Genomic DNA, 12,205 nt, shown 5'->3' on the forward strand with positions numbered 1-12,205 from the left:
GGTGTTTTGTTTAGGTAAGGTGACGTGGTACGTGTCGGGGTCCGTGGGATAATGCTTGATGCATGCAGCATATGAATAAGGAGACTCAGACACCAACTGAACAGTTCCAGCCAAACTGCTTCACTTTACACATCATGGTACAACTTCATATCAACGGCAACAGGACGGAGGCAGCAGGGATAAAGCTGCCATTGCCCAGTCCATTACAGTGGAATTCTTACGCTTTCCATGTTTTACCATTTCCCAAATCATCAAACAGCAATGAGAAGCGCTCTAGCTTGCGGCGACATGCATCCAGTGGAATATTTCAGGGAAGATTCTTTGTCCAAGCGGCAGATTTGTTGGATTTCACAGATGTTCCATCGCTGCAGGAATCCTGAATCCTTTCATCCCGTGTGCTCCTTCCTAGATGTTGTCACGCTGGTCGGGGGCAGCGACCGGTGCTCCGGCACGGTGGAGGTTTACCATGAAGACTGGTGGGGGACGCTGTGCGGTGACAGCTGGGACAGACGCAGCGCTGAGGTGGTGTGCAGGCATCTGAACTGTGGAGACCCAGTGAAGCAGCACTACGCCGACAGCGGACATTCTGCTGAATTCACACTGAGCTGCTCGGAGAACCAGACGCGGTTCCAGCAGTGTGCGCTGGAGGCTGCCAGCTGCAGTGTCCAGGGGAGGGCGGCGGTCGTCTGCTCTGGTAACGCAACACACCTCCGGTCTTCACACGTCCCCAACGTTTAGACTCTGGGAATTTATCCCAAGGTCTGATTGAAACCCAACCTTAAAAATGTTTAATACAGAGATACTACAGAACCAACCCGATGCATGTCTGGGATAGAGAGGGGGATTTACCGGATCTGAACAGATCCTGTTCTGTTCCGCTCCGACTCTGCCTCTTCCCACGCAGCCTGTAGTAATGTTCCCTTTCATACGCTCCTCCTCTCAGATCCACTTGCGTATTACACACGATGACGCACATACTTTACTGGGAACCGATAGAATGCCACCGACCCAGTCTGATTCAGGAGCACCAGTGAAGACCTCTCCAGCACACACCATTAGACAGATCCTCAGTCCAGCCTGTCGGGTGACGTGGCGTCTCATTCCACCGTAGACAGTGTAGAGTCCGGACTCCATGATGGGACCCGACGCTGCTCAGAACGACTGCAGAACCTGCAGGACCATCAGTGGCTGGAGAAGTGCTTCTCCTACGTGAGCACAGCTTCCAGCAGAGAAGTACAAGGTTTGTTCAGAGATTTGGACGTTGTTTCATTGGATTATTCTGTGGAAAGGCATTTGATCTGGTAAAATACCAGAGTAAGGTAACAGAGCGTGGTGGGATCTACTTCCTGTCTGCATGTCCTGGAAGAAGGATCCCTCTTCCAAGTCTCTGCTCAAGGTTTTATTTTAACACGTTAACTTTTTACCGGTGTGCGATGGGTGCCCTCATAGCGACTCGTTCTGACCCGTGTTCGGTGTTACAGGGGAGATCCGGGTGAGGCTGGTCAACGGGACCGGTCGCTGCTCTGGGAGGGTGGAGCTCTACCACGGCGGCCAGTGGGGAACGGTGTGCGACAGGAACTGGAGCTTAGACCACGCCAATGTGGTGTGCAGGAAGCTGGGCTGCCTCCAGGCCAGCGCTGTGTTCAGAGGGGCTTCCTTCGGGCAGGGCAGCGGTCCGGTCTGGGAGGCCGACGACCACTGCTTCTCTGAAGAACAGGCTCTCGTGAAGTGCTCGCTGAACGGCTTCAACACCAGCAGCTGTGACCACAGCCAGGACGCCGCCGTGGTCTGCACAGGTACAGTGAGGCAGGAGTTTAAGAAGGCTCCCTGGCAGCCTGGGGGCGGCTGCCTTCTGTTTGAGGAAACTGAAAACAAAAGTAAAAGGCAGCAAAAGAGTCACGGTGGGGTTAACTCTGTTTACCACATACAGTATTTGGCCCCAATAAAAAATCTCATCAACGACTCTTCCAGTACTAAAGGTAGCATACAACTGGGAGGGGCTTCAGTGTAACGATGAGTATTTTCAAGCTACTTCCAAGGGTCAAAAGAAGCAGTTTGGGCTCAACACGGTGTCGAACCTCTCTTGACAACAGGTCATTTGTCAAGTTATTTTCCTCTTTAAATCTCAGACAGTCTGAGGCTTGTCGGAGGCCATGATGCCTGCTCGGGTCGGGTGGAGATCTTCGGACTCGGCCGGTGGAACACGCTGTGCGACAGCGGATGGAGTATGTCTCATGCAGAGACGGTTTGCAGGGATCTGGACTGCGGCTTGGCTCTCGCTGTACACGTGAGTTCCTACTTTGGGCAGGGTCAGGGGTCCATGCTGCAGGCGGAGTGTGTCAGCGGGGGGCGCTTCATCACCATGTGCTCGGCCGGGCTGTTCGGAGACGAGGAACCGAGTTTGCGCTGCGACCACAGCAGAGACGCTTCTGTGGTCTGCTCAGGTAGAACCTGGATCAGAACCTGGACGGTACCTTGTAAAGCCAAAGGACCTCCTTCAGGATCAATCAGCTGCTGGTGGTGTCTGTTGCAGGATCGCTGCCCAAGCCCTACATCTCTGTGGGTCCGGTGGTGGGGGTGATGGCGGAACTGTTCTGCTCCATCAGCGTTCCGGAGCAGCTCTACGGCGGAAATTTTGTAGCGGAGAGAGCGCCAGGGAACCTCCGCATCTATGGAAGGGCGGGGTCCAACAAGGATTCCTTCAACCTCTACTTGAACCAGAATAAGGAGGTTTACCGCTGCCGCTACTCCATAGTGATCAACCGCAAAGAGCTTTTCTCCCCATACAGCGACTACGTCACAGTGTACCTCACAGGTGGAGAGCAAGTTACTATGAACTAAGTAAGGACGATACCATATAATTCTGATCCATCTTTCAATATTCTCACTTGTTTCACCATTTCTCAGAGTAAACAACGCTCCCTGGGTTGAGGTTCCAAACACAAGTATGAAGCTTAAGTAGTGGTTCTACGTCACACTACGTTCCTCCACCTCCTGCTCTCTGTTACACACTCCATTTAAACATTGTGTCCTATGTCAAGACACATGATATAGTCCATTTGAAAATAAAATATTACATATTCATATTTACATATCTTGCATTTACAATTATTGTGTCAATCATTCAGAGCTTTCTGGAACATACTTTATTTTAATAGTTAGGAAATAAACAGGATAAACCTTTTGTTCCTTAACGTTTCAATTCAACTTTCTTTTAACACAAAAGTTCTATTAGTTTACAATATATGTGTTGCGATGAGTTTCCAGCGATGGACACTCATCACCTGGTCCCCGGGCGCGTCCACGTACGCTGCCCACTGCTCCTGGCTGTGCCCCCGGAGGAAGGACAAGCCAGGATGGTTAAATGCAGAGGAACTATTTCACCGGCCACCATCAAAGCGTGTGTGTGTGTGCAAGCATGTGTTGTAGTGTGGTGTGTTGTGTGACAAATAAAGACTGTTTCTTCTTCTTCTTCTAAACTAAAATGAATAACTCCATTTTAATAAACGAGTACCCAGGGTCCAGTCCAACCACTCTATGACACCACTTCCGGTCTTATTTCAAAGTGCGGTATAAAGAATAGAAGCAGAGCACAAATGTATTTGTAAAGGTTTTTAAGACTGGTTGATAAAAACATAATACATTCATATCACACACAAACGTTACCCCTACCTCTCTCTCTCTAAATGTATTCATAAAATGTGTGTGTGAATATATATTTAAAGCAGAACAAGCTGAAAACAAATCGTTTTAACTCCAGGTGTCACTGACATAACCTGCCTCCATTTAACTTGGTAAAGCTGAGTGTTCATTACCAACACACCTCCATCGGCTGCACTGTTTCTCACTCTCCAGCAGGAGGCGCAATGAGCGTCCACCAGACAGGAAACTGGTACTGCAGTAAGGCCACCTGACAGTCAGAGGCTCCTCCTCCTCAGGTTCAGAGGCCCCTCCCCCTCAGGGTCAGAGGCTCCTCCTCCTCAGGTTCAGAGGCTCCTCTTTTACATTTACATTTACATTGATCAGACGCTTTTATCCAAAGCGACTTACAATTGTTCAAACACCGACGGACGCAGCCATCAGGAGCAATTAGGGGTTAAGTGTCTTGCTCAAGGACACTACAGCATGCTAGCAGGAGGAGCCTGGGATCCAACCAGCAACCTTTAGATCACTGGACCAACAGCTCTACAAGGGAGAATAACATTCAAGCTACATTGCAACAGAGATTAGTGTAACAACAACATTGGTGTAACAATAAATACTGCAAGGTGGTGCTAAGTAATTGTAGGTTAGGACAGGAGGTACTTACTGAAGAGCTGGGTTTTCAAGTGCTTCTTAAAGACAGAGAGGGAGGTCCCCGCTCTGGTCATTTTTGGCAGCTCGTTCCACCAACGTGGAACTACAAATGAGAATAGCCTGGATTGCCGTGGCTGTATGGCCGGCAGAGCCAGGCGACGCTCATTTGACGAGCGCAGCATCCGGGAGGCAACATGTGCTCGTACAAGAGCATTTAAGTAGGCGGGAGCATTCCCAGCAATCACTCTGTAGGCCAGCATCAGAGACTTGAACTTGATGCGGGCGGCTACAGGTAACCAAGCGGCTACAGGTAACCAGTGGAGCTCGATGAGCAGCGGAGTGACATGTGCCCTCTTTGGCTGGTTGAACACCAGTCGCGCCACCTCTTCCTCAGGTTCAGGGGCTCCTCCCCCTCAGGGTGCCAAATGCCAACATCGAGACCCCAGAACCAAGCACCTTCACTGGACCTCAACCAGAATAAACACTGATAAATAAGAAGAGAACCTCCATGATCCAGCAGGTAGCACTCAACAGGAACAGGAAGCAGGAATAAAACTGCATGAATCCAAGATGTATTGAAGGGTGGACATGTATTGAAATGGTAAATGAACTACATTTTAGAGTTCTTTTCTAGTCTTGTGACCACTCAAAGCTCTTCACAGTACATGCCTTACATTCACACATTGACACATCGATGGCAGCGGCAACTATGCAAGGTACCACCAGATCATGGAGATCAGTTAGGGGTTCAGTGTCTTGCCCAAGGACACTTTGACGTGCTGCCAGGAGGAACTGGAGATCGAACCCTCTGATTACTGGACAACCTACTCTACCTATTGCACCACCTTCACCCCAATTTAAGGGGTGGGGATGTATTTTTTTAACCTGCGCTGTCAGCATTCAGGGCATACAACACAGGGTATTTGTATGCCTTGCATTCAGGACAGAGTTAGTCTGCAGGTGGAGTTGAACTTGTCAACCTGCAATGCAGCTCTTTATTCATTCTTAAATCATCAACAACCGCTGCAATAACTCTGTCCTGTGACGACCTGTAGGATGACAAGAGCACACAACCACCACCAACCCCCTCTCTTTGGAGAACTATTTATCGTGAATCACCACGGTGAGACAAATAAACATAGAAACAAACATTTACACAAAAACATCAACATTGGACGACAACATGTATTGGAAAACAGTGAATTAGGTCCAGGAAAACTGGAACAACAACTGGTCACGTAGTTATGACAACAAATGAGGGAGAAAAGGAGGTGTGTGTGTGTGTGTGTGTGTGTGTGTGTACATGACTTATCCTCATTGGTTCTGGTGTAGGAGGTTGGTATTATGTTGTGGCGCCTCCAAGCAGCGGAAGGGGCCCCGAAGCCCCCCAAACTCCACAGCCCTGTAGACACCCTACTGCTGCAGGAAATCCCTGGGTACCCTGCCCTGCGGCCACAGAAGTCCCCCGAGCCCCCAGAGAAGCAGAGGGCCGTGGCGCAACCCCCACGCCCGGCCCCGAGGAGCATAACCCAGTCCCAGGGAGCACGAGACCCCGCACCCCAGAGGCGCACTCATACAACCAACCCCCGGGTGCAGGCACGAGACGCAGCCGCTGGCACAGAACCTGGGCCACGGGCGCAAGGCACAGACCGCGGGGTGACAGACAGACACCCCGCCCGAGCCGCCCACCCCACGGGCGAGCAGGCATTACCCCCATGCCCCACCGCAGCCCACCAGGCGCCCCACCCGGTGTGAGTGCCAAGTGCCCATACACGCAGCAGTGTTTGCCCAGCACGGGGCACCTCGATGTTACCCCCCCCCCCCCCCCCCCCCCCCACTGATGCCGGCAGGCTGCAGGTATACAGGCCCTCCGCTTGGGCAGGCAAGATGGCAGCTGCTCGCCGCATCCCCACCCACATAGCCTGCACCCCGCCCATCCCGCAAGCCCTCTGTCTATTGTGCGGTGTATGTGCTGAGTACGAGTTTTGGCACTGGGAGAGATAGGGGAGTCGCAACCAGATCGATCCAGGGGCGCAGCAGGCTGGGGAGCAACCATGCAGACCCCCTCCCCCCGGACTCGACCGTGCCCCATTGCGCCCACCTCCCGTACCTGGTGGCAGCCAAACTACAGCGATCAGCTGAGGGCACTGAGCGTCTGCCATGCGCCCCCGCCATGTCGGGCAGCTCTGCGCCCCTATCAGGCTCCTGGTCAGCCCCCAGCCGCCGAGCATGTGGAGCACAGAACAGAGGGCAGCAGACGGGTGGGGATGTATTGAAAGGATGGAGACGTATCGAAGGGGTAGAGATGTACTGAATGATGGAGATGTACTAAAGGGTGGAGATGTATCGAAGAGGTGTAGATGTATTGAAGGGAATGAGATGTATTGAATGGGTGGAGATGTGTCGAAGGCATGGAGATGTAACGAAGGGTGGAGATGTATTGAAAGGTTGGAGATGTATCGAAGGGGTGGAGATGTACTGAATGATGGAGATGTACTAAAGGGTTGAGATGTATCAAAGGGTGGAGATGTATCGAAGAAGTGTAAATGTATTGAAGGGAATGAGATGTATTAATTGATGGAGGTGTATCGAAGGGTGGAAATGTATGAAAGGGGTGGAGATGTATTGACGGGTGGAGAGCGGATATACTCAGTTTCTTAATTTTTTTTATAATAAACGTTGACTTCTTAGATGAGCAAGGAGGTCCCTGTCCCCAGTCTGCTGTCCAAGTGTTTGGTGAATACAAAGATTTTATGAGTAGTATTGTATTGACTGTATGTGTTTCAAAATAAATTAATCAATACAATGACCACGCATAGCTCCGCCCACTGACTGCCCAAAATAAACCCACTTGCATGATGCCCCCACCACCACCACCACCCCAGTTACATAGATCAAACTGAGCTTCAAATAATATTCCTCCTGCGATCCATGGAACTCGCTGCTTTGGGGGAAAATATAGAACGTGTCTGGGCGTCGGCTTCCTGTTTTTCAATCATGAAGATGTTTCACTCAAGTGGTGAGGAACAGCAAGTCAGGCAGATTTAAGGTCAATTGATGATGTAGCTCCTGGGCATTTTTCTGTTTTATGTACATATTTAAAAAGCACGATCCTCGTGCAAAGATTGAATCTCCAAAAGCAAAGAATATTTCTACAATCATTCAAAAAGTTATTTGACAAATATTTCAACCTTCCTCTTCTTTTCATATTTGCTGAATGTTTCTTTCCTTCTTTTCATGTAATGTTTATTTCTAGTTTCTGATGCAGTGATGGAGACATGAACATCCACCAGGACACTCCCAGATACCGATATTCAAACAGTAAACCTGGATGTCTGCAGCCGTCCGCTGGTAAACTGGTTCAACAAACTTTTTTTTAATAAACAGGCACAAAGTTTGAACTTTATTTGTGGAAAAAAAAACAATGTTTGGCAAAGTAGCTGATCAAAGTGCTGAGTAAAATTGTTTGCTCTTCATTATTATTATTATTATTATTAATAATAATAATAATAATAATTCTGCATCAACACTCGTCAGGGGTGGAGTGTCCACTGCAAAGTCACCGAACACACACTGAACAACTTTCTGACACCGTCACTCAGGTGTGGCCGCAACAAGCTCCTGCAAATCAAGTGTGAATACACAAGGCTGAAAGAATCAAGTCCTTTCAAGGCTCCAGGACGCCAACTGGACAAATGGTTCCTTTGAGAAGGATTTCAGGAGCAACTGGAAGATAACATCAGAAAGCTGCTGCTCCCAAACACTGCACAGGAGATGTAAAAAGCTGCCGGAGCTCCTTCAGCGGGGATGAGAACCGTACTCAGGCTCCGGAGGCGGGAGGAGAACCCCCCTCAGTACCTGCTTCCGCTGTTCCCCCAGTGGGGGAGTCATGGAATGGTTGAGGGAGTCCTGTGGCTCCTGGAGGGTTGGGGTGGAAGGAGTCAGGGAGGCCCCTGGCGTACTCCACCAGCTCGTAGGAGTCTCTGATGTCCGTCAGACCAAACCAGAAGACAGTCCAGACTCCATTCACAAAGCTCCCGTCACAGTGTTTGAAATACCTGGAGGGAGGTTGACATGTTAACATGTAGTATGTTACGTGTTAACATGTAGTATGTGAAATGTTAACATGTAGTATGTGACATGTTAACATGTATGAGCAGAGAGGCTGATGGACAGAACCACAGAAATACTAAATACCAGTATTTAAAGATATAAAACTGTTTTTTTGAATGTCTTTTATAAACATAATTTCAATTGCATATTAAAGTGCATATATATATATATATATCTACACACACACACACACACACATACACTACTCACAAAAAGTTCAGGATATTTGGCTTTCGGGTGACATTGATGGAAAATGTAAAAAGTTGACGCTCCAGTGATATGACATGATGAAAGTAGAGCACTTAAGTAGAAGATACAATGGTGATTTCCTCATCTCAAACAATGTATTGAAACAAAAGCCAACAACAGTGGTGGGTTTACCACAACAACAAATGTCAACGTCTCAATAACTTGTCATGTGGCCTTGAGCATCAGTTTCAGCTTGACAAGGACGTCTCAAGCTGTTCACAAGTCGACTTATTGTCTGCTGAGGCCTGGCCCCCCACTCTTCTTGAAGGGCCCTAACCCTCAGGTCATTGGGGTTGTGGGGTACAGAGTTAGGAGCCTCTACACGACCACTCAGCTGATCCCATAGGTTTTCTATGGGATTCAGGTCTGGAGAAAGTGCAGGCCACTCCATTTGAGGTGCCCCAGTCTCCAGCAGCCGTTCCCTAATGATGCCACCTCCATGAGCTGGAGCGTTGTCGTCCATGAAGATGAAATGAGGCCTGTGTTGTTCATGCAGGGGCACAATGACTGGATGAATGATGTCATTCAGGTAGTATGGGCTTGTCACTGTACCATTCACAAAGTGTAGGGCAGTTCTGTATTGACTAGACACACCTGCCCACACTGTAACACCACCACCACCAAATGCTCGTCTGGTGACAACAGTGGCTGATGCGTAGCGCTCTCCTTGACGTCTCCATCATTTCTGCTCAACGTGAATGGACGTTCATCAGAGAACAGCACTGAGGCCCCTGGTCCCTCGTCCAGCGTCAATCCTGCTGCATGTTGTTGTGGTAAACCCACCACTGTTGTTGGCTTTTGTTTCAATACATAGTTTGAGATGAGGAAATCACCATTGTATCTGCTACTAAAAGGCTCTACTTTCATCATATCACATCACTGGAGCGTCAACTTTTTAATTTTCCATAAATGTCACCCGAAAGCCAAATATCCCAAACTTTTTGTGAGTAGTGTATGTGTGTGTGTATATATATACACACACTGTATATATACACATATATATACACACATACATACATATAAATAAATACATACATACATATACACATACATACATACATACATATATACATATACATACATATATATACACATACATACATACATCATATAAAAGCAACTTTATACTTTTATAGATCTATTCCCTCCATTCGATTCCTTCAGTGACCCCTATGGGCCCCCGTAAGCGTACAGTACCAGGGGTTGATCCTGTTGCTAGCCCTGGACCTCCAGAACAGCTGCCCCAGGTCCTGGCGGATGCAGTCCCACAGCAGGTGGCTGGTCCCCTGGCCCTGCTGGCTGCTGCTCACCACAAACTTATCCAGGTACGGGGCCCCGCTGGAGACGGGCTCCTTGGTCACGATGGCCACAGCACTGTAGCTGTACACACACACAGTTGTCAGGTAATGACAGGAAGTAGCAGGGTTACCAACAGGGAGTAGGAGGGTTACCAACGGGAAGTAGGAGGGTTACCAACAGGGAGTAGCAGGGTTACCAACAGGGAGTAGGAGGGCTACCAACAGGAAGTAGCAGGGTTACCAACAAGGAGTAGGAGCGTTACCAACAGGAAGTAGCAGGGTTACCAACAGGGAGTAGGAGGGCTACCAACAGGAAGTAGCAGGGTTACCAACAGGGAGTAGGAGCGTTACCAACAGGAAGTAGCAGGGTTACCAACAGGGAGTAGGAGCGTTACCAACAGGAAGTAGCAGGGTTACCAACAGGGAGTAGGAGCGTTACCAACAGGAAGTAGGAGGGTTACCAACAGGGAGTAGGAGGGTTGCCAACAGGAAGTAGGAGGGTTACCAACAGGAAGTAGGAGGGCTACCAACAGGGAGTAGGAGCGTTATCAACAGGAAGTAGCAGGGTTACCAACAGGGAGTAGGAGCGTTACCAACAGGAAGTAGCAGGGTTACCAACAGGGAGTAGGAGCGTTACCAACAGGAAGTAGCAGGGTTACCAACAGGGAGTAGGAGCATTACCAACAGGAAGTAGCAGGGTTACCAACAGGGAGTAGGAGGGTTGCCAACAGGAAGTAGGAGGGTTACCAACAGGGAGTAGGAGGGTTACCAACAGGAAGGAGTCAAGTTACTGACAGGAAGTCTGGTTACTCACAGGAAGTAGTAGGTTTACTGACAGGAAGTAGCGGGGTTACTGACAGGAAGTAGTGAGGTTACTGACACGAAGTAGTGAGGTGACTGACAGGAAGTAGTAGGGTTACTGACAGGAAGGAGTCAGGTTGCTGACAGGAAGGAGTCAGGTTACGTACAGGAAGTAGTGGGGTGACTGACAGGAAGTAGTAGGGTTACTGACAGGAAGTAGTAGGGTTACTGACAGGAAGGAGTCAGGTTACTGACAGGAAGGAGTCAGGTTACTGACAGGAAGTAGTGGGGTGACTGACAGGAAGTAGTAGGGTTACTGACAGGAAGTAGCGGGGTTACTGACAGGTAGCAGTCAGGTTACTGAAGGAGGTAGTAGGGTTACTGACAGGAAGCAGTCGGGTTACTGACAGGAAGAAGTAGGGTTACTGACAGGAAGTAGCTAGGTTATTGACAGGAAGCAGTCAGGTTACTGACAGGAAGCAGCCAGGTTACTGACAGGAAGCAGCTAGGTTATTGACAGGAAGCAGCTAGGTTATTGACAGGAAGCAGTCTGGTTACTGACAGGAAGTACTTGCTCCATTTGGGTTCTTGCTCTGTCCAAACGTCTCAACATTTTTCTCACTCATCACCTCAACATGAAAAAACAATCTGTAGTTTTTCCTTCCGCTTGCCATGGTGACCGTTGTTTATTTGAAACTCTTTCCGGGTCAGATCTCTGGTTGTGTGCTGCAGATCGGAACCTCAGGTCAGATCAGTTGGGAGGAGGTGCATGGAAGGGTGGAGGAACCAGGTCCTGTCACCAGATATTCTGGGGACAGCTGCAGTAACACGGCTGTGATGCTTCCATGCTAACACTAACTGCCAACCAGAGAAAGCGCTTTGAAGTGAGTAGCCAGTCTTTTTTTTTTTTTTTTTTTTCTTCCAGTCTATCTTTTCACTGCCTTTCCCACGACCCCCCCAGGGGTCCTGAGCCAATACATATTACATCAATGAGCCAATACATATTACATCAATACATATTAATTAAAAACAAAAATATAGAAATGTTTTCATGTACTTATTTCATATTGGTAAATAGCACAAACCCCAAGTAACCTGAGAGCAGTTCCATTTAAACATCATTAAAATTTCGTGGAATTTGGTGGGCGTGGCTGTCTTACCCCTCAGACAGGTAGATGGAGTGCAGCCGACTTTCCAAAGACTGGATGTAATCCTCTCGCAGCGTTTTGTCAAACGACTTGTTGATTAGAGCGAGAAGACGATCCACGTCGATGCCATCCAGAGAGCTGTACCTGCACGCACGCACACACACACAGTTAAATAAGATCATTTGTTTGTGACTCAGTTTCTGAGGATTTGGAGCCAGAGTTTGAGATATCCAGACCCTAAGTCTGTATTTCTTGTGCCTTTATTTGGCCGTTGACCTTCATCCAGTCAGAGGTTTGCTA

At 48.8% G+C, this 12,205-nt stretch overlaps 2 protein-coding genes across 5 annotated transcripts in view; one reads left to right on the top strand and one right to left on the bottom strand.

Annotated features, from left to right (window-relative positions):
- The window catches only part of LOC307236821 (scavenger receptor cysteine-rich domain-containing protein DMBT1-like), a 22,100-nt gene extending 18,581 nt beyond the window's left edge, over positions 1 to 3,519 (top strand). For 2 of the 4 annotated variants that reach the window (XM_080009369.1, XM_080009372.1), the window contains 6 exons: positions 1 to 14; positions 410 to 694; positions 1,112 to 1,240; positions 1,482 to 1,796; positions 2,130 to 2,444; positions 2,534 to 3,519. The exon at positions 1 to 14 is cut by the window's left edge and continues 289 nt beyond it. In XM_080009369.1, coding sequence (XP_079865495.1) covers positions 1 to 14; positions 410 to 694; positions 1,112 to 1,240; positions 1,482 to 1,796; positions 2,130 to 2,444; positions 2,534 to 2,841 — 1,366 coding nt within the window. In that variant the 3' untranslated portion in view covers positions 2,842 to 3,519. The remainder of the gene's footprint in view (positions 15 to 409; positions 695 to 1,111; positions 1,241 to 1,481; positions 1,797 to 2,129; positions 2,445 to 2,533) is intronic. The other 2 variants (XM_080009370.1, XM_080009371.1) reach the window with 2 other exon arrangements.
- A 4,167-nt stretch (positions 3,520 to 7,686) lies between these two features.
- nags (N-acetylglutamate synthase) overlaps positions 7,687 to 12,205 on the bottom strand; it is a 17,248-nt gene continuing 12,729 nt past the window's right edge. Inside the window, exons 5-8 of the mRNA XM_080010157.1 lie at positions 12,099 to 12,105; positions 11,918 to 12,049; positions 9,856 to 10,038; positions 7,687 to 8,354 (exon numbers count right to left, since the gene is read on the bottom strand). Of these exons, the coding sequence (XP_079866283.1) occupies positions 8,117 to 8,354; positions 9,856 to 10,038; positions 11,918 to 12,049; positions 12,099 to 12,105 (560 nt within the window). The 3' untranslated portion in view covers positions 7,687 to 8,116. The remainder of the gene's footprint in view (positions 8,355 to 9,855; positions 10,039 to 11,917; positions 12,050 to 12,098; positions 12,106 to 12,205) is intronic.

This window comes from Zeus faber (genome assembly GCF_960531495.2).
Source record: "Zeus faber genome assembly, chromosome: 11".
Taxonomy (NCBI): Eukaryota; Metazoa; Chordata; class Actinopteri; order Zeiformes; family Zeidae; genus Zeus; species Zeus faber.